Here is a 22,998-nt window from a genome sequence, read left to right on the forward strand (position 1 = left end):
GTTGTTGTGTTTGCTGCCTTGTATTTTGTCTTGCTGTTCGTCGTGGCTTACTGGCCTTATGCGTCAGCATTTTCAGATGGCCTTGCACGACGACTTAAAGGAGCCTGAGATAGCAGACTCCTTGGGACGTCTGTTTAAGGAAGACGTCTGGGACGACCTGGCGACTGGCTGGGTTGTGCCCGATGGCCCTGAGCAGCTTAACTGACTCTAGAGCCTGTTTTAAGTTGATGCTTTATGATAGAATTAATGATTTATTCTCTCCTTTTTAATGATTACACAGAATCAAAGGGGGGAAGTGTGAGAGAAATTATTGATTATTGACTAATTATCATTGATTAGATCATGTTTAGTTATTATAAGAGATCATTATGAACTTTATGATTTAGTACATGTCCATTCTGACTAAGCAGAAGGACTACAATAATGAAGTAGTGTGATTCAGTGTAACCATGTTTAGTTCATATTATGCATGTATGCTATACTGTGACCCAGGTCAGGGAGAGTGCTGAGGGTAAGAGCACTCTGTTAACTGGTAGTCACTAGGCTACTAGTCTTGGGTCATTTAGCTTCCTCTGTGTTGAACTGATACATCAGTTGCTTCCGCTAACTCTAGGGAAGTCCATATTAGGAGATACACACATGTGAGACAAAGTAGCCTGCTGGACGCCTATGTTTTGGAACATGCTGTGCTTAAGATAACCTGCTGTTAGAACTGCTGAATTGTGTTTAAGATTGTATATAAGCAGGGGGAGCGCCCCCCTGCCTTCAGAGTTGTCATGCTTGAATGAGACTCTCATGTCTGTGTCTGTCTTGTGTCTGTCTTGTATCTGTCTTTGTCCTATTTATATATATTTATATTTTTGTAATAAATTAATCATTTAACCACGTCTGAGTCCTCATCCATTTATTAGAAAATTTCCACGACAACCTACAGACCGATTCCAAACAAATTTGAATATCATGAAAAAGTTGATTAATTATCATAATTACATTCAAAAGTTATATTATTATTTCATAGATTGATTCAGGGCCCATAGTTTAAACAATTCCAAGTATTTATTTCTTTATTTTTACATCATTTGGACTTCCAGTCCACAAAATCAGGATAAAAAAAAAACCATCACTGTTTACCAAAACACTACAAACAGGTAAAGCAGGTAAAGGTGAGATGGGCGAGGCCAGATGGGACAAGAATAAACCGAAAGTAAACAAGAAGAATCACCTTATGAACGCAAGACTGACATACGACGGTGAGTATTAACACTATAAATGTTACATTATGTACAAAATATATTGTTTTATTGTTCTAACGATAAAGGGGCGTAAACCAGTCTGAATATGTACAAAACGGTCTGTGAGACTTACTGCAATATGACAAAATGGCTGAATTGAAAACAGACGACAGATGCACATTCTAAAGCGAATAGACGTTAAAGATCTTCAAGATCGTTTCAGTCCGTCCTCTCTCATAAGTGACGTATAAGGTCAACAGAATTAAAGAAACCAGAGGAGCTGTAATTGTGCTATTAGGATTACCGACGTATGCTAAAGCAAGCTTGGTATTTTTAATCGGATGTTTTAAATTTCACCAAATTTGAACTTCTGTCACTGTGGAAATGGCGTCTTATTTAAATTCTGTACGGAATTAACGAGAAGGTCGTCACACATATCGAATTTAAGATTTTTCAGCTGAATCTGTAAAGACTAACGCTTCCCGGCTGATGTTTTTCTCATTTAGTCACTGAATAGACAGATTTTGCCGCAATGAAAGGAATGTCTTGAGCTTTAAATCTGTTACGGTGACAGCTCCGGACCCTTCCCTGTGGGCATGCCGCTACGTTGTCTGCGTGTCGTTATGTCCATGTATGTAGTTCCGTGGGTGTGGGTTGTCTGTGAGCGTGTTCGTAGTCGCACCTGTGCCTTGTCTCGAGATCACGAGGGTATGTGTTAATCGTCTATTTAATGTGCGTTCGCGCAGTGTCCCGTGCTCGTCTTTGTCTGAGTGTCACCCGTTTGTTTTTTGTGTTGTGTGTGCGCTGTGTGTGCTGAGTCTAAACACTCTAATAAAGCAGCGCTTGAGTATGCGAGCTGGAGTCTGTGCCTCGTCCTTCCACCCGCACCCCCGTGTTACAAAATGACACTTTATTTGTTCTGAAGTGGAACATCTAAGTGGAACATTAGCTAAAAAAGAGTGATACTTGTTACCAAGAGATGGTGATAGTGTAACGTCAGTCAAGTAAGCATTCAAGTACATATACAACACTGTATACAACAGTTACAGAAACAGGAAAACGTAATGAACAAATCTGTTAAAATGTCCTTTTCCTGTAGTGTTACTGGGCTTGTGTTTGGTTGTGGAGTCACACTGCAGTGACATCAGGTTCATTATAATCGTTGTTTCAGTGTCCTGCTCCTCCTCTTTATGATGAACTGTTGGCAGGGAGCAGAGAGCAGCATCTCCAGTGTCCTGCTGTGTGTGTGTGAAGAGGAACAACTCCATGATGGAGACTCATAAATCCAGCAGTGGAGGAGGAACCTCTGACCCAAAGTGAGGAGCTTTACATCAGCACTTAATCTGAGGAAACAGGAAGAGGGAATATTCAGGATAAATGAGATGTAGTGAAGAACATAATTACTCAACACTTTCCTCATCTTCATCAGGGTGAAGAGAGCAGCACCTCCAGTACCCAGCTGTGTGTTAATGAAGAGTGAATCATCTCCAGTACCCAGCTGTGTGTCTATGAAGAGTGAATCAACTCCAGTACCCAGCTGTGTGTCTATGAAGAGTGACAGGTCCATGTTTGAGCCTCCTGCCTTCAGTAGTGAGCCTGTGACCCCTGACCCACAGTGAGTGACACAATACACACAGAGATTCTTGAATCAGACTAAAAGTATTTTAAGTCTACATTCTCCATATTTTCCTCTCTCTCTCCCTTCTCTGTTCTTGCATGTGTAGAGGGAGTAAATATTTGTGGTTCCTTAGTCCCACATTAAAGCCAGTACCACTGAATTATCCTTAACACTGGGAAGGCCAACGCTACGAAAAAAGTCGCAAGGAAAATCAGCCGCCGAGTAGCCCACTTCCCCGCTGTGAAGAGATTAGTGCCCTTTGTCTTGCTAAAGATATGTGCGTGTTTGAAGCGCCGACCCCCGCTCTCCTTTGCAAGGAAATTCAGCCCGGCCAGTGCATCTGTATATCACAGCTCCAAGAAGCAATTCAAAAGTTACAATCTATCTTTCTTTATAGCGCGAAGATAATTATTCATATGCTGAATAGGAATGAATCCTTTGGTTTGAATCGCGCTAAACATTCTAAGTGAAATAAATCCTCGCGTTGTTTTTGTATTAGGCGTACGTGCTGTGCAATTTTCTCAAGGCAAACCAGACACAGACTAGCCAGTTTTATATGTTTCATTCGCATTTTATGCTTACTTCATCGCACTAAATAATAAACTACAATAATGTGCTCGTTGTAGGCATACGTGTTGTGCGATTTTCACAAGGCAAACCAGACAATGACTAGTCCATTTTATGAGTGTCAAGCGCCGACCACCGCTCTCCTTTCCAAGGAAATTCAGCCTGGGCAGTTCATCTGTATATCACAGCTTCAAGAAGCAATTCAAACGTTACAATCTATATTTCTTTATAGCGCGAAGATAATTATTCATATGCTGAATAGGAATGAATCCTTTGGTTTGAATCGCGCTAAACATTCTAAGTGAAATAAATCCTCGCGTTGTTTTTGTATTAGGCATACGTGCTGTGCAATTTTCTCAAAGCACACCAGACACAGACTAGCCAGTTTTATATGTTTCATTCGCATTTTATGCTTACTTCATCGCACTAAAGAATAAACTACAATAATGTGCATGTAGTAGGCATACGTGTTGTGCGATTTTCACAAGGCAAAAGCGCCGACCACCGCTCCATTTCCAAGGAAATTCAGCCTGGCCAGTTCATCTGTATATCACAGCTTCAAGAAGAATAAACAATCCATTTGTAGTAAGCATACGTGTTATGTGATTTTGTATGTGTTTCATATGTTTTTTATGCTTACACTAAAGAATAAACAATGCGTTGGCGGTACGTGTAGTGCGATGGCAAATTCACAGAATCGTGCTGCAGAGTAAACATATATACATTTTGAATCCACTACAAACTTGTAAGATACCAGTCAATCTGTGTACCTATATTTTTTGTAATGTAACATACTTGCACATTGTGTTAGAGTTTGAGTATATACGCGATTTACAGAAATAATGCCGGTAATAGAACCGTTGTAAAAGTTTTATACACACACACACCCCACCCAGTAATAACAACAATAAAGATATTCTTGCCTTAGCAATGACAGGGTAAAACAAATGTGTGATGCAGAACAACAGTATTTTTATTAGAAAAATAGAAATCTCATTTGAAATACAGCCAAGTGCGCTTTGAGCATCCCGCAAGCTAACAGTTGCTACATATCCATGGCCCATCCTTTCTACATTTGCGACAGGTGTACTTGGCGCACACAGCACACCGCTCCGAGCTGTGATTCCTGTTGCAGTGTATCTGCACCTGGCACTGCGTCGTCTTTCCAGGAGCAGGTGGAGGTCGTTGCTTTTTCGCCATTGTCTTTTCCTGTAAGAATCGACGCCGAAGTTCCTCAGCAAGAGCATGTAAAAAGTCTCTTCTGCTCTCCGTGGACCTCGTGCATGTCGTATACAAAACATGTGCATTCATCGCTGCCAAGTCCAGCATGTTGTAGAACACTGCAACAGGCCACCTGCGTGTTCCTGCGCGGACCGTATACCCACGCACCTTCTGGTCCATGATATCCACACCGCACTGCAAAGAAGAAACATAAAAAGGTTATGTTACATTATAAACATTATAATCATTTTGTCTGACATATATGACATAAAAATTCAATAATGTGACATTATTTATCATCATATACGCATAACTTCATGCTGTTGTAGTCCGTGATCGTGTTTGGTTTCCTTTTGCGGCCTTCGGAGATCGTGACTTGTTTGTGCATTGTGCTGAGAATGCAGACTGCCTTGTTTTTTTTTGGAGCATACGCTGTCAGTATGGCACTTCCTGATGTGTACACATGTGTGGAGAATTCCTCACGTCCCTTGGTGTTTTTTGCTGGAGGAGGAATTTCTCTTCTGATCTTGTTGATTGTCCCAAGCAGAGCTGTGTTGCATGCAAGCAGTCTGTTGGCCAGAGACAGGGATGTGAAGTAGTTGTCAGTGGTGACGGTTCTGCCCTTGTCCAGATATGGTTCCATGAGTTTCATGACGACATTCTCTGACAGTCTTTCTCCCTTGGGACGACTGGGGTCCTTTCCCAAATATGGAAGAGCATTGCACATATACTTGTTCTTCAAATCAGCAGCAATCCAAAACTTTATGCCAAACTTGTCAGGTTTTGTAGCGATGTATTGCAGGAAAGGACAGCGGACCTTGGTTGGAAAGAGCTGCTCATCAACGGTGATGTGTTGTCCTGGCGTGTAACACAGAGTGCAGTTACGTACAAAACATTGCCAGATGTCCGAGATTGCAGCAAATCTGTCGCTCTTTACACGTTCCGCACGGGTGTCCTTGTCATCGAAGCGCAAGTACCGCATGATTTCTTTGTAGCGGTCACGCGACATCGTGTCCTTGATTGCAGGCACAGCGTATTTCTTAGACCAACAATCGGCCACCGCTCCAACCGGGCAGAGTATTGCCCGCAGAAAAAGCACTGCGATGAAAGCCATCAACTCGCTGACAGACAGGTTCCAGCTCTGATCCGCTCTGTGGGCTTCATGGACCGTGCAGTGTGTGATTGTCCTCAGCATCTCTATGTCGATCAAACACAGAAAGCTCTGCAACCTGCTTGTGATTCTGCGCTGTAGAAGTAAAATAAAAATCATATCACTTGTATGTAAAAAAATAGGAAATATAAAATAATTTTTTTTTTCATCTTTACATCTACAAAAGAGGAAATATAGTTGGCCATCCGTGATAACATTACTTATATGTAAAAAAAAGAAGAGGAAATATAATATAAATATATTTATAAAATATAACAAAGAGGAAATATAGCTGGCCAAATTCAGTTCAATGCTTTTTCCTATGTACATCCGTGATAACATTACTTATATGTAAAAAAAAAGAGGAAATATAATATAAATATATTTATAAAATATAACAAAGAGGAAATATAGCTGGCCAAATTCAATTCAAATGTTTTTTCCTATGCACTACACTACAACATGCACTACAGTTTCATCTATACAAAAGAGGAAATATAGCTGGCAAAATTCACCTCTGTACTTTTCTTGTATACATCTACGAAAAGTTTTTTACATTACCTTGGCATGCTCTGTAGGTCCTGCGGTCTCACTGAACGTAAAAGTGGTGCTGCCGTGTCCAAGACTTCTTACAACATCAGTCTTTTCCCAAGCGGTTCCATCTTTTGCGTTTATGTTCGTTGCAGGCTTACTGACATCCTTAGCAACAGAACGCTTCTTTCGTGGAGGGCTACGGTTTTCTTCATCCGATTGTCCACTCGTATCTGCGCCAGTTGAAAGTGCCAGATCGGAGTCTTCAGCACTAAAACAAAGTTCCTCTCCTCCGTCGGAATCATAGTCATCCATTGCGTTCAGAAGAGCCAAAGCTTGCAAAGGAGTGTAAATCCTCTTGTGTGCCATCGTAGTGTCCGTGTCTTCCTCGCAGAACAAGAAAAATATATGAAATGACTCACCTGTGTTTGTGTGTCCGTTTTTATCCCAGCTTGGAGAAGACCACACCCCACCCATCTTCAACAAGTGTAAATTGTGAACCTTCACGGTGGCTGATGCAAAGGCGCTAATGACATGCGTATCGATACCCGCTAATCACTAACCGATACTTGCGCATTTCCATTTCTTTATATCTGATGGATGAATAGATGTATAGATGAATGGATAATCAGTCAGTCTCTGAGTTAAAATTTTATTTAATTGTTCTGTAATTATCTGGAATTAGGTGGAAAAACAAAATTGATATGGCTAGAATTTTTATATAAGTAGTGCTGTTTCATAAAAGCAGAACAACATAAATAACATGTAGGCTACAATGCCTATATTTGACTTTCTCTAAATATCTATATACAGATAGAATATATATAATTTTTATGATATTTCAGAGATTATTTTGTGGCATTTCCTGTCTATGTAGCAGTGGAAATTATATATATTCTCTACCTGTAAATTAGTGCTGTTTCGTAACGGACGAATTGCAGAAATAACATGCATACAATGTTTGATTCTGTCTAAATATCTAGATACGGATAGAATATATATAATTTGTACTGATTGATTTCGATTTTTACTTAATTTTAGATAATATTTGGATAGTATAAAACAAATAACTTCTAGCACATACGCCTACTACAAGTACAACGTTTATTCTTTAGCGCGAAGATTTATTTCAGTTAGAATGTTCAGCGCGGGGTCGGCGCTTCAAAGGAAGCGTAAAATACGTATGAAACACATATAAAATGGGCTAGTCATTGTCTGGTTTGCCTTGTGAAAATCACACAACACGTATGCCTACTACAAATACAACGTTTATTCTTTAGTGCGAAGAAGTAAGCATGAAATGTTTTTGAAACACATAAAATGGGCTAGTCAGTGTCTGGTTTGCCTTGTGAAAATCGCACAACACGTATGCCTACAACGAGCACATTATTGTAGTTTATTCTTTAGTGCGATGAAGTAAGCATACAATGCGTATGAAACACATAAAATTGGCTAGTCAGTGTCTGGTTTGCCTTGTGAAAATCGCACAGCACGTACGCCTACTACAAATACAACGTTTATTCTTTATCGCGAAGATTTATTTCAGTTAGAATGTTTAGCGAGATTCAAACCAAAAGATTAATTCCTATTCATCATAGGAATAATTACCTTCGCGCTATAAAAAAAAGATAGTTTCACGGGTTGTAACTTTCGAATTGCTTCTTGAAGCTGTGATATACAGATAAGCTGGTTTTCTGTGGAAAGGAGAGCGGGGGTCTGCGCGGTTTGCCTGCGAAACTCCTCGTACTTTTAGCCATATTAGTGTTTGACCTGCTGCCTCAGTGCTCCGCATTTGCATAATAAAAGGATGGCTAATTGCTAGCAAGAAGGAGGGGTGATGTCCTGGAGATCCTGAAATTTCAGTCTTGCTAGTGTTAAACAAATAAGAAACAGAGTAATAATAAAATAAAGAAGACAGTCTCCAAGACCACTTGAAGAGAATAACAGGTCCCACTTTATTGTAGATCAATGTTGGTGTACAACATGAAAGTCTCCAGGGCTCAGAGGAACACTAATGTTTATTCATACGGTATAGTCTGTAACAGGGTGACAGATGCAGCAGACACAGGAGGTGGTGCTGGGTCGACTTTAATGTCCATTTCCACCATAGACACAGCAGAACTCAAAGCAGTTAAATGCAGTTTAAATGCGAGAGATCAGAGGAGTGGATAGCACTCTGAACTCTGAAGAGAGTCACTCAATCTTGGCCTTTAACGGATAAAGAGGGTGACTGGAAATGAGTGACAAGTGCACGGAATGAAGAGAACTGATCAGTAGGCGGGGCTTGTGATCTATGGAGTGAACGGGAGGTGTTGTGAAGTGGGCGGATCCCCTGAGGAGCCGGACCGGCTTACCGTGATATATTCTAATCTGATACACATTGCTCCTCCTACTCTATTTACATATCTGCTTTAGATTCTACCACCATTATGTCCAATCATCATGACTTCACACACACAGTCATTCATATTCATATACACATTCATTATATATGTATTAGGTCCAAATGTAAAAGTTCTGTCTGTTTAAAGATCCCCTGATCTGGACCTTTATCAAATGAGGCCTTTTACAGTGTCATCCTACATCCACAGTTCATCCAGCAGCATGTAGAGGCCCTTTCATTATCTGTCTGTGTTCATGTTATGTCTAAATTCTCCAGGTCTTTCCACCAGTCTGTACATTATCAATGGAGCTTTGTGGAGCTCCTCATGTTTTCATTATTAATAGTTTCATTCATTTTAAATATTCTTGGCTGAGTTCCAAAATGTTTCCCAACTAACTCCCAAACTCCTTCTGTAAATGATTTATTACACAGAAAAAACACTTAAATGTCTTGTGTTCTGATATATATGAATATATATAAGTGGTGCTGTGGTCATAAACTGATCAGTGAAGAACGGGGAAGAAGGAGGACGATGAATTGTGCCCTCTAGTGTCAAAAGAGTAAACTTCAATATAAGTAGCATGAATGTAACATGTATTTATGAATGTAACATGTATTCAAGTCTATAAAATGTAGATTTTCCATTAAAGTTGTTGTTCTGTTTGACCACAGTGCCCAAAAGAAACCTGTAAATATTTCTAAAGACAAACTGGAGTCAGTATTTAAGGTGTGTATTAGTCCGTATGTGTGTGTGTGTGTGTGTGTGTGTGTGTGTGTGTGTGTGTGTGTGTGTGTGTGTGTGTGTGTGTAGGGTGTCATGCTGAGCTCCACCCTCTCCTGTCAATCTGTCTGTTTGGTCCCTCTAGCCCTGCCCAGCCTTTCTCTGTTTATACTTCCCATGTGTTTTTCATGTCTGTCTGTCCCTCCTTCCATTCAGTAACTCCACCCTGTGATTATCAGTCCCACCTCTTCACAGTTGACTTCTCTTGTTAGTCTGTCCTATTTAAGCTCTGTTGATTCTCTTGTTCTGTGGTGGTTCTTGTATTGGGAGATATTGTATTATGTTCTGTCTGGCTTGAGCTCTGTGGTTTTATTCTGTGTATGTGGATTGTGTTTATTGTGTGTGTGGGAGAAGGGTCTTATCATTAGTGTTTACATCACAGATCATTTATAAAACTTTATAAAACTACCTACAATTGAAACTTTATATTTATTATATTATAATATAATATATTATATATATTAGACTTTTGTACTTAAACTTTTGTAATAAACCATAATGTCCACAGGACCACCGAGTCCCTCTCAGTTCAGTCCTCTCTTATGTTTAATGTATCATCCTGTGTTATAATTATCTGTCTGTAACACTGTAGTTTTAATGATACTGTTTATTCAGGAGCTGGAGCACAAAATCATCTCTCTGGTGAAAAATGAGTTGAAGAGATTCAAGAATCTACTGAGTCCAGATTACCCAGCATGCACTGAGAGACAGGTGGAGGATGAGGAGGATCAGAGCAGTGTCAGAGAGGGGGCGATGAAGATCACACTGCATGTCCTGAGGAACATGAACCAAACAGACCTCGCTAACACACTACAGACCAGTAAGAGCTCTGGGTCATGACATCATAACATCACTTTATTACTTCAGAGGGAGGACACTGTTGGTGAATCTCAGTTCACAATGAGGTTCTTAAATCAGTGTTGGTCTGTCCTCAGTTGACCTCCCTTCAGTGTAGTCTGCTCAGGTGCAGACTCAAGACTCTCCTACATTTATCACTGTTGTCATGTGATTGTGGAATGTTGGAGTTTTGAGGATACATTGTTATTCTTTAGAACTGAGATTTGACCAATCAGATTTGACCACAGGTCACTGTCTCATGATGTCATACACAGGTGTGTTTTCTATTTCCCTCCATTGTCTCTCAGATGTCCAGTCTGCTAGTTGTAGGTCTCCTCAGTCATGTGACAGTTACCAGTGTGTGTGGTGGAACTTCAGCTGGTGTAATGGCTTCCTCCATCAACACGTGTTCTCAATGTCATTATTGATACCCAGACACTCTAACCTTCCTCTAATTTAACACTTACAGTATTTCAATTTCCAGAATGTATCATGGGCAATCTATGGCGACTAAAAATCTATTTATAATAATGTCATTTCTTGTGATGAGTCTGTTATGATTGATCCTAAAGACATTAACATGTGTGCTGTTGTCTTCCTCTTTATCAGAACTGGCCCCTGCTTGCTACAGAAAACTTAAATCCAAACTGAGGGAAATATGTCAGAAAATTAATGAAGGAATCTCACAGCATGGAACCACAACACTTCTGAATGAGATCTACACAGAGCTCTACATCACAGAGGGAGGGAGTGGAGAGGTGAATAATGAACATGAGGTGAGACAGATTGAGACAGCATCCAGGAGACCAGCAACACAGGAGACACCCATCAAATGCAGTGACATCTTTAGACCCTTACTAGGACAAGACAAAGCCATCAGAACTGTGCTGACTAAAGGAGTGGCTGGAATTGGTAAAACAGTCTCAGTGCAGAAGTTCATACTGGACTGGTCTGAAGGAAATGTAAATCAGGATGTTCTCTTCATATTTCCACTTCCTTTTAGGGAGCTGAATTTGATGAAGGAGAAAAAGCTCAGTCTGGTACAGCTTCTTTATTGCTTTTTTCCAGAAACACGTGAATTAAAACCAACTCACTATACATACTACAAAATTCTGTTCATCTTTGATGGTCTGGATGAGTGTCGTCTTCCTCTAGATTTCCAGAGCAATGACAGCGTGTGTGATGTAACAGAGTCAACCTCAGTGGATGTGCTGCTGACAAACCTCATCAAGGGGAATCTGATTCCCTCTGCTCTCCTCTGGATAACCTCTCGACCAGCAGCAGCCAATCAGATCCCTCCTGAGTGTGTTGATCAGGTAACAGAGGTACGAGGGTTCAGTGGCTCTCAGAAAGAGGAGTACTTCAGGAAGAGAATCAGTGACCAGAGTCTGGCCAACAGAATCATCTCACACATGAAGTCATCAAGAAGCCTCTACATCATGTGCCACATTCCAGTCTTCTGTTGGATTGCAGCCACTGTTCTAGAGAGTATGTTGGGTGAAGCAGAGAGTGGAGAGATCCCCAAGACTCTGACTCAGATGTTCACACACTTCCTGATCTTTCACATCAAACACAAGGACCAAAAGTATGATCAGAAAAGTGACACTGACACTCAACAATCTAGAAAACATGTTTTGGCACTGGGAAAACTGGCTTTCCAACAGCTGGATAAAGGCAACCTGATCTTCTATGAGCACGACATGAGAAACAGTGGCATTGATGTCAGAGAAATGTCGGTGTATTCAGGAATGTGCACTCAGATCTTCAGAGAGGAGTTTGGTCTACAGCTGGGGAAGGTGTTCAGCTTTGTACATCTGAGTGTTCAGGAGTTTCTGGCTGCTTTATATGTGTTCATTACCTTCATCTCCACTAACACAAATGTGCTGGAACAGCAACGCCCTGGATTTTTCAGTATTTCCAAAAAATCAATATCTTCTCTCCTCAACAGTGCAGTGGACAAGGCCTTACAGAGTCAGAATGGACATCTGGACCTTTTCCTCCGCTTCCTTCTGGGTCTCTCACTAAAGTCCAATCAGACTCTCTTACGAGGTCTATTGACACAGACAGGAAGCAGCTCTCACAGCAAAGAGAAAACAGTCAAGTACATCAAGGAGAAGATCAGGGAGAATCCCTCTCCAGAAAAATCCATCAATCTGTTCCACTGTCTGAATGAACTGAATGATCATTCTCTAGTACAGGAAGTCCAAACATACCTGAGCAGAGGAGATGACACGCGTCTGCGTAGAGCCAGGCTCTCTCCTGCTCAGTGGTCAGCTCTGGTGTTTGTGTTGCTGAACTTAGAAGAGGTGCGGGATGAGTTTGACCTAAGCAATGTCCCATTACAGGAATGTCTAATGAGACTGCTGCCAGTGGTCAAAGCATCCAGAAAAGTCATGTGAGTATTTTCATTTTGAGATAAACAGTGGACGTAGCACTGAATGCTCCTGAATCAGAAGGTCTATGACAAATGAAAAAGAGACTGAGAGAAATTTAGAGACAGAGAAGGGTAGAGAGGCCCTACAATAAAAAGAGAAAGAAGATTCGAGAGAGAAGAGTAAAGAACCTGCATTAAAAAGAGAGAGAACATTTGAGAGAGAGAAAAGAGTAGAGAAACCCTACATTAATGAACAATTTCACAAGATACTGACACCACTTGATAAGGTTATTTATCAGGACACTTTTCTTGTGGTAATATCTTTTAATTTCATATACACATATGACGAATACACCAAAATAAAACATGAACATCAATCTGTGCTGGCCTACCATGACAAATATTAAGATAAGAAAAAGATTTATGTCCTTTTAAAAAGTCAATTTCCTTTTAAAAATAATAAACTTCCTTTGAGTACAGTACTAAAATATGCTACCACACAAGGCAATGCAAGACAATTTCACACTTTATTAGTATTTTATGTCAGTGGGGAGGGAGGGGGGCGCTGCCTCTGTGCTCTGGGGTGTGGGGCCCGGGGTGCGGGGGGAGCAGGTGCTGGCCTTCAGCGGGGTGTCGGGACCTGGGGCCTGGGGGTGACCTGCGCCGCTGGGTGGGGTCGGTCTGCCTTGTGTCGGGGCATCGGGTCTGGGCCTTGGGTCTCTGAGGTGCCTGGGTGGTGGGGGTGGGGTGGTGGCTGTTGGGGGTATCTGGATTGGGCCGGGGGCGCTGGGTTTCAGACTCAGACCAGCACATCTTCAATCCTGTTGATGTCTGTTGTCGTTCGATTATTATGTGATTGGTATGGTTGTTTGTGCATACATGAGTGTGTTGTGCATATGGGATGAAGGTGTGTGGGTGTATATGTGTGTGAAGATGTATATATGGGATGGGGCGGGGGCAGTGAAGCACGGTGCCCAATGAGCCAGCTAACTCTCCTCTTCCAGTGGACCATTTCCTCTGGACCTACCAACTACACCATAGTATCACACACTACCATACATGCATATACACCAACACCTACACACTACACAGCACTGGGGATAGAGGGAATAGAGGATAGAGGGCACTGGGAATGCCTTCCTTCACCCGTTTCCTGCTCCCTGCCGGGACAGGGATGGGTCGCTAGCGCGGGGCTGGACTGGTGGCGTCCTACATTTGTGGGTGTATATGGATGTGGGTGAATGTGTGTGGGAATGTATGTTTGTGTGGATATTCATGTGCGTGTAGGTGTATGTATGTGGGTGAGTGTGGGTGAGAGAGTGTGTGTGTGTGTGTGTGTGTGTGTGTGTGTGTGTGTGTGTGTGTGTGTGTGTGTGTGTGTGTGTGTATGTGTATATGGATGTGTGTAGGTGTATACATGATAAGGGTGTATATAAGGGGGTGTGTGTATATATGTAGGGGTGTATACATGGGGGTGAATGTAAATATGAGTTTGAGTGTATGTGTGAGGACAGCTGGTTCTGGTTCTGGGGCTTGTCGTGCCCGGTCCTCTCCCGGCTGCTCCACTGTGGTTACTTCTCCCTTTTTTACTGTCTTTTCCCTTTTTATTTTCTCTCCCCCTTTTCTCTTCTCCTCTTTTCTATATTCTATCTTCTTATGGTCTACCTAACCCCAATTATTGTTATCACTATTGCACTTTATTATACAGAATTGTTATAATTTGATCTGTACATAAAAACAAAGTTGTCCTCCAAAAATGGGGGTGGAGGTGAAGGAAGTTTTATTAATTCATTCCAAATATTTTCTGTTAAAGTTAACTACATGAACACGAACACACACACACACACACACACACACACACACACACACACACACACCTACATAGAGCCTACATATTAATCGCAGACGCTCACAGACTGAAACACACTTTGTTTATTAAAGTAAATGGAGGCAACAACTGGGCAGAGGGATCCAGACGTAATCCAAAGTCAATGTCAAAAAAGCAGTCCAGGTCAGGTACACACAAACTGGGTTGAACCACAAAGAGAATAGAATGCAGGAAAAACTCTTGGTATCCTTTCAAAATGTCGGCAATACTTCACAAAGTGTTTAGTGAGTGTGCTGATATATATAATAGTCTATGATGAGAACCAGGTGTGAACTAGTACTGAGGGGAGGAGGAACGGGTCAGACGACGTGGGGCATTCTGGGAGTTGCAGTCTCCAGGGTTGAGCTGCATGACAGATACAGAGGATAATTTAATCAGCAGTTCAAATTCTGGAATCCAGCATCATCTGATTGATCTGCATTTTGTACTGTATTTACTCCTTTACAGACTGTCTGGCTGTGGTCTCACTGAGGAGTCTTGCAAATCTCTCACATCAGTTCTACAAACAGAAAACTCACTAAAAGAGCTGGAGATTAATAATAATGACCTACAAGATTCAGGAGTGGAGCAGCTCTGTGCTGGACTGAAGAGTTCAAACTGTAAACTGGAGATTCTCAGGTGAGTTTTCTGTCAATTTAATCTGGAATGGAAACAGTAAAGTGTGGTGACACTACAGGGTTTTAATAAATATTAAGGTAAATATTTATGTACTTTTAAAACTTCAATTTCCTTTTAAAAATAATAAACTTCCTTTGAGTACACTATAAAAAATCCTACCACAAGGCAATGCAAGACAATTTCACACTTTATTATTTTATGAGGTTTTCTTTCTTTATTAATTCCAAATATTTCCTGTTAAAATTAAATACATGAACTACATTTCATTGACTGAGTCCTTGTCCAAATGTATGTGGGTATTTATGGAAACACACACTCCTACACACCGCTGAACAGACACACTCCTACACAGACCTGACTGAAACACACAGGTTGTAAAATATGAGACCTCAGCATGACAGTAGTTTATTATAAAGCACAGGGTGAAGACTTCACTACAGTTACTGGCCTCTGTAGCGCCCCATACTGGCTGCTCTGCAAATGCAGTGAGGGCACTGTCTTTCTCCCTCTTTTTCCTCATTTCTGCAGATTGTCTGGTTGTTTGGTCACAGAGGAAGGCTGTTCTTCTCTGGCTTCAGCTCTGAGTTCAAACCCCTCCCACCTGAAAGAACTGGATCTGACTTACAACCACCCAGGAGACTCAGGAGTGAAGCTGCTCTCTGCTAGACTGGAGGATCCCCACTGCAGACTGGACACACTCAGGTATGTAGGAATCCCCTTAAACACCCTGTGTGTGAACACACACTACAAATGTGAGAAGAACAGCGTCATACATAGAAACAGCACACATGACACACACATGGTCTTATTCCTAAAATACATACAGTATCATACATGACACCAGTGGCAGCTCGTCAGTAGGGGGCACTGGGGTGCCGCCCTCATCAAATTATCCAGAGAAAAAATGCTACTTAGACATATGAACTTGTGTAAATTATATATTGTAAAAGTATTATGAGACTAGTAATTCTGGCAATTATCATTCATTAAATAAAAATCAATAATTCTATCCGCTGAATGTCTGTGACATTACATGTGTACCGTATACTTCCTGTGTGTAGGGCGCCGGACTAATGGGTGTCTATGTAGATCCTTAAACTTTTGGCAAGCATGTGATCTGGAGAAGCTCTTTAATTGGTTGCCTTAAAGTTTGCTGCAGGACAGAGAGCTGCACCCCGGACACACCTACTTTTATCAGTAGCCTATGAGTATAGTTAATTATTGATCCTGGAATATTCTTTAAAGGTTTTGACTCCACACACAAGGCAGTGAATGTAATCGGTGAAGTCTAGACCCTATAGAGGTGTGTGTGTGTGTGTGTGTGTGTGTGTGTGCTGCAAGATGGCTGCCTCCATGTAGCCGCACGCTCCCACCCACTAAATGCACCCGTCGTAAATGCCGTCGATAAAGTAGAGAAAATGTCTAGCATGTGTTCTTTTTGCAGTTTACTGATCATTATGTGCCTTACGATATCGCTAAAAGCTGCCTTTAAACAAGCGCTACAGAGCGGGAAGATCCACAAACAAACACAGCAGCACATCTGTCTGACTGGCTACTACATTGAAGCCGATGATTTCTCCAGGTATCAAAGACCTCTGCAGGAGAATGAATGGAATGATTTCCAGCGAGATGAAAAACTTTTTAGAAAAAGCCTCGATACAAAGCGGCTACACGAGAAACAAAAGTTTATATTTACCGGTAAAAGTCCTCAGAGATGGATGCGGCTGGTGGCGATTCTGAACGGAGTTTTCTTTAAAAACGGAGTGTTTACAGTATCACATGGAGACGGGCGGCCGTTTGGATTAGCGCTTCTAAAGTATGTGACCCGTATTTTGAGAACGCTACCTGTGGTGCAACGTGTACCAGGTGAGGCGACACTAGTGAGTCTGTCGGAATGGATCGAAAAACAGCTACGGTATGTGCGGGATGTTATTCAACCATCTTTAACTCATGGGACTCAGAGATACAGAACACCTCGCAAGGTAGGACGAGATAAACTCAGTTACCTGTGGCAACATCGCAGAACAAAAGCAATTGAGATTATCTTAAACAACAGCATGTATCCAAGTCTACCAACTAGTGCTTCCAATGTAGAACAAGTATGTGGAAAAATGTAGTCCTAAATCATCTCCAGTAAAAGAACTGCCCCCCTGGAGTGATGAATTAAAGGTAAATTAAGACTCTTAATTTAGACTATCTACCATCAACCTCACCATTTACACCTAATGAAATAGAAAAGGTGATTATGAGTTTACCGAATAATAAAGCCAGTGGTGCTGATGGAGTTACATACGAAAATTTGAAAGATACAAGACAAAAGACCATCCTAGCTCTGACACAAATTTTTAACACCTGTATGTACAATGGAAAAGTGCCCACATCATGGAAAGGTGCACTAGTGCATAGGATTCCAAAAAAAGACAATATACCAGAGAATCCTTCCACATGGAGGGATATTTCTCTTTTACCAACTGTGTACAAAGTCTTTATGAAATGTCTGCTGTGTCGAATACTCCCCTGGCTTACTGATACAGGAATACTGTCAAGTAAACAAAAAGCCTATATTGAGCGCCAAGGAATGAATGAACATGTCTTTTGCTTAAAGACTGCCATCGATGACTTTAAACATGAATCCTCAAAGTTGTATACAGTCTTTCTGGATTTTAGAGATGCATTTGGAACACTGTCACATGACATTATGGTTAATACTCTAAGAAATATATCTTCCTAAAGTGTTTACGGAAATAGTGAAAGATGTATATACTGGGTCCTTCCTGCAGGTTATTTGTGATAAAGTTATTACCAAACCTATACATTTGGGAATAGGAATTAAAACTGGATGTCTCTGGAGCGCTGTGAATTTTATCCTTGCCATTAATCACTGAATTAAGTGGCTATGCATGTATGCACCATCTCATGTGCTCTCCCCTAATCCTGTGCAGGGCTATGCTGATGATATTGTACTAGCATCTAGAGAGGAATCTGTCATCAAGAACATGCTTTCATGTACTGATGTATTCTTAAGATGGTCTGGTCTAGAGGTAAAGCATATTAAATGTGCTGTTTTCTACGAGAGGAGAAGTGGAGGAAATCGTTGGTACAGATCTAAGACAGACAAGCCGCCAACGTTTACAATTCTTGATCAGCCAGTTAGAGTGTATAGTAGACATGAGACCTACAGCTATCTGGGTCACAAATTTAATATAGCAGGAGAGTGGAGTCAGCAGGTGGAACAAATGAGAACCCAGTTCAATTCTAGACTAGAGATGATTGATGCGTGTCCACTCCCAATTGTGATGAAGCTAGAAGCAATAAGAGAAATTGTAGTGGCAAAAATTCAGCATCTATTTGCTAATGTTCATCTACCACAACATGTTCTCCAAGAAATGGACAACAAGATTGTGCAGGTTGTAAGAAAATGGCTTAATCTAAACACACGGTCAACCAGGTGCTTTATATTCCAAAGCCGAAAACATGGAGGCTTGGGTGTTCCTAACTGCTCTTGGTTATACAATGCAACCCGACAAGCTCATCTTATTAATATGTTGAATAATGACGATAAATTGGTGCGGGAAATGGCAAGAGCCTCGCTATTCCTAGACTTTAGATGACGTAAAATCCCAATAGCCTTGCCTGGTGAAGATAATTTCTTAGGATTTAGAAGAAAAGGTAATGGGAAACTAGATGTGCAAGCTCAGGGATTTGGTGTTTCATACGACTGGCCAGATCTAAATGACTTATGTAGGAGAACAAATACAGAATTAAAATAGACAACACTAGAGCAGGAATCTGTAAAAGTTTCAGAAATAATAGTGAAAGATACGTCAGTGATTGTTGAGGCTTGTGTTAATGTTAATGAAACATCCTACCAGCTGCAGAGTAAAACATCAAGAAAAATACTGCTGGAAGTTCAACGTGTAGAGCAACAACAATACTGGTCCAGTCTGAAGCTTCAGGGGAAGCTGGCTCAGCTGGCATCTGCTGATCATTCAGTATCACACTCAATATTCAGAAATGCTGAAATCAGTGAGGAGGTTTTGATATTTGGCGTGAAAGCGCGCTTACAGATTCTACCAACTAAATATAACCTCTCACTCTGGTATCCATCTGTCCATTCACCTTTCTGTTTGCTTCATGGCTCCACCCAGCAGTTGGAGTCTGTGGCCCACATTCTGAATGGCTGTAGCTCTTTTAAAGGTCTGTACATTGCACGTCATGATAGACTAGTTGACTTGATATCAGCTCATCTTCCATACGCAAAGAATGATTCCATTTTTAAACACTCTACAGTTAGACCTGAGTGGTTTAATGTAACATCTGAAATCTTTCAAGGAGTTGCTAATACACCAGATATCATTTGCATTTCTCAGAGTCAGAAGCGGGTTATAATATACGAAATATCATGTGCATTTGATCTGTATATGGAGGAGTCTTATACGTCAAAAATTTTAAAGTACCAAACATTAGTGAATACTATTGAAGGCTTAGGATTTAAATGCCAACTGATAGTCCTGGTGTTCGGAAGTCTTGGTCATGTACATAAACTTGCAGTACGTGGTCTTAGACTTGGGGGAGTTAGCAGAACAAAAGCCAAACAGGTGGTGAGATATTGCTCAATCTCAGCAATTATTGGGAGTCTGCACATTTGGAAAAGGCGCTGTTTTCTTTATCCTTGAAATCGCACTTGAGAAATGAACTGTATACCATGCTGGATGTTTTTTAGCAATATTTTGTTTGCTGATGATGTTATTTACTGTATATGGAATCAAATAAAGTATAAAATGTGTGTGTGTGTGTGTGTGTGTGTGTGTGTGTGTGTGTGTGTGAGGGACAGACAGTCCAGTTATCAAGACGCATGTGTGTGAGGGACAGACAGTCCAGTTATCAAGACGCATGTGTGTGTGAGGCAGTCCTGTTATCTAATTCCGTGTGTGTGTGATATACAGACTGACCTGTTATCTATATGTATGTGTGAGAGAGAGACACTTATTTTCTAGGTGCATGTGTGTCTGTGAGACAGTCTTGTTATCTACAGACAGATTGTCCTGTTATGTGTGGATATGTGTGTGTGAGAGACATGCCTGCTATGTAGGTGGTTGTGTGTATGTGTGTGTGAGAGAGAGAGACAGACAGTTCTGTTATCTAGGTGCATATTTGTGAGAGACAGACAGTCCTGTTATAAGATAAGATAAGATAATCCTTAATTGATCCCGCAACGAGGAAATTTGCAAATTATATAGTTGTATAGTTATATAGTGTGTGTGTGTGTGTGTGTGTGTGTGTGTGTGTGTGTGTGTGTGTGTGTGTGTGTGTGTGTGTGTGTGTGTGTTCTTTAGAGTGGATCATGCAGGGAAGATCAGACTCAAACCAGGACTAAGAAAATGTAAGCAGCAGTTGTGTAGTTAATACACACACACACACACACACACACACACACACACACACACACACACAGTATTTGTGTGGTCTCCTTTAATGTCTCTTCTTGTGTGCAGATGCGTGTGAGCTCACACTGGACCCAAACACAGCACACACACATCTCTCTCTGTCTGAGGGGAACAGAAAGGTGACGTGTGTGAAGGAGCAGCAGACGTATCCTGATCATCCAGAGAGATTTGATGTCTGGACTCAGGTGATGTGTAGAGAGAGTCTGACTGGACGCTGTTACTGGGAGGCTGAGTGGAGTGGAGATGCTGGTATAGTAGTGACATATAAAGGAATCAGCAGGAAAGGACGCAGTTATGACTGTTGGTTTGGACATAATATAAAGTCCTGGATGCTGCGCTGCTCTAATAACAGTTACTCTGTCTATCACAATAATAACCGCACTGACATCTCTGCCCCCCCCTCCAGCTCCAACAGAGTAGGAGTGTATCTGGACTGGCCGGCCGGCACTCTGTCCTTCTACAATGTCTCCTCTCACACACACACACTCACAAACTTACACACATTCCACTCCACATTCACTGAGCCCCTCTATGCAGGGTTTTGTGTTTATTCTGACTCCTCAGTGTGTGTGTGTGAGCTAGAATAACCTCCTGTGACGCCACGGACGCCAGTGGCGGTTGTAATGGCCTCAGAGATCTGCGCACTCTGCGTTTTTTGCAATAATTTCAATAAGTTTTAAACGGTCCATCTAAGACCACCAAAGAAATTGTATTACATTAAGTGCATCCTAAATAACAACCTACAACTAAAAGATGGGTATTTATACCTTGCACCAATTTGTGGTGGTCAGTTGTAAAATATTTCAATAGCTTTTAAACGGTCCACCATGAGTCCACAAAACAAGGTTGTTGATTAGGATACACTTAATGTACTATAACTTGTTTCATGCTCTTATGAAGGATAATTTAAAAACTATTGAAATTATTGCAGAAAAACAGAGTGCGCAGTGCTCTGGGACCTTTACGACCACAGTCCATGTTAAGGTAATTTGTAGATGGTGACAGTAGTACCGGTACATTTAAATAACGTGTTTAATTCTGAATATGCGAACATGAAACCAACTTAACCACAGTTACAAGGAAGAGAAAGACATCAGACATGTTGGACGACAGAGATCCTAAATAACAGCTGATCTGATGTGAGTGTTACAATGCTTATTGAGAGAGGGAGAGAGAGGGAGCGAAAGAGAGACAGACAGACAGATTCCTGTTATATAGGTGTGTGTGTGTGTGTGTGTGTGTGTGTGTGTGTGTGTGTGTGTGTGTGTGTGTGTGTGTGTGTGTGTGAGACAGACAAACCTGTTACCTAGGTGCATGTGTGTGGGTGTGTGTGAGAGAAAGAGAGAGAGAGAAAGGCAGACAGACAGTCCTGTTATCTGGATGCATCTGTGTGTTTGAGAGACAGGCCTGTTATCTAAATGCATGTGTGTGCGAGAGACAGACTGTCCTGTTATCTAGGTGCATGTTTGTGTGAGAGAGTCAGTCCTGTTATCTAGGTGTGTGTGTGTGTGTTCAAAAGAGACATTCCTGTTATCTAGGTGCATGTGTGTGTGTGTGTGAGAGACAGTCCTGTTATCTAGACACGTGTGAGTGTGAGATACAGTCCTGTTATCTAGATGTGTGTGAGATAGGGATGCAAATTATCGATTAATTCATTAATCATTAGTTGATTGATCTTATCGATCGACTTTCGATTAATTGATAAGCGGCGTTTTTCACCTGAATTTCAGTGTTTCAATAGGGTTTCCTTTAAAAATATCAGCTAAATAGTTAAAACACTTTGTTCAAAAAGTATATATTATATTATGATAATTATTGTCACGTTGAGGACCCCGGCCCCTCCCTTTTGGGCATGTGTTTACGTCGTCTACATCTCCTAGTCTGCGTCTGTGTATCTCCGTGGGTGCGGTTATGTCTTGTGATTATTCGTCTCACCTCTGGCTCGTCTCGTCATCACGTGGGGCTTATGTGGTTTGTCTACTTAATGTGCATTCGCGCAGTGTCCTGTGCTCGTCGTTGTCTGAGTCTGCACGTTTTCGTCTATGTGTCTGTGTTCTCGTGCGCTATTGCGCAACATCTGTTAAGTGTAATAAACGTGACGTCTGCTGAAAACAGAGGATCCGTGTCTCATCCTTCATCCTGCTCGCACGTCACAATTATATTGTATTATATGATATATTGCTCAAGTAATTATGCATTAGGAAATTTTTATGGTATAACAAAATACATTTTTTCATTTAGGAATAAATTAAGGACTGGCTCCGTTCTTGCATTTGAAACATTAGACATAAAAAAAAAAAAATTTAAAGAAGAAATTAAATAGAGAGCCAAACAGAATATTTATGAGCCTA

At 41.2% G+C, this 22,998-nt stretch overlaps 1 protein-coding gene across 5 annotated transcripts in view; it reads left to right on the forward strand.

Annotated features, from left to right (window-relative positions):
• The first annotated feature begins 1,158 nt into the window (after window positions 1-1,158).
• Window positions 1,159-22,998, forward strand: part of LOC143497843 (NACHT, LRR and PYD domains-containing protein 3-like) — a 91,270-nt gene continuing 69,430 nt past the window's right edge. Inside the window, exons 1-10 of one of the 5 annotated variants that reach the window (XM_076993436.1) lie at window positions 1,159-1,250; window positions 2,441-2,548; window positions 2,662-2,847; window positions 9,375-9,429; window positions 10,099-10,303; window positions 10,930-12,715; window positions 15,030-15,200; window positions 15,729-15,902; window positions 20,537-20,583; window positions 20,696-21,225. In XM_076993436.1, the coding sequence (XP_076849551.1) occupies window positions 2,499-2,548; window positions 2,662-2,847; window positions 9,375-9,429; window positions 10,099-10,303; window positions 10,930-12,715; window positions 15,030-15,200; window positions 15,729-15,902; window positions 20,537-20,583; window positions 20,696-21,225 (3,204 nt within the window). In that variant the 5' untranslated portion in view covers window positions 1,159-1,250; window positions 2,441-2,498. Of the gene's footprint in view, window positions 1,251-2,403; window positions 2,549-2,661; window positions 2,848-9,374; window positions 9,430-10,098; window positions 10,304-10,929; window positions 12,716-15,029; window positions 15,201-15,728; window positions 15,903-20,536; window positions 20,584-20,695; window positions 22,764-22,998 lie in introns of those variants that run through there. The other 4 variants (XM_076993435.1, XM_076993432.1, XM_076993433.1 and 1 more) reach the window with 4 other exon arrangements.

Source organism: Brachyhypopomus gauderio, unplaced genomic scaffold, assembly GCF_052324685.1.
Source record: "Brachyhypopomus gauderio isolate BG-103 unplaced genomic scaffold, BGAUD_0.2 sc113, whole genome shotgun sequence".
NCBI lineage: Eukaryota > Metazoa > Chordata > Actinopteri > Gymnotiformes > Hypopomidae > Brachyhypopomus > Brachyhypopomus gauderio.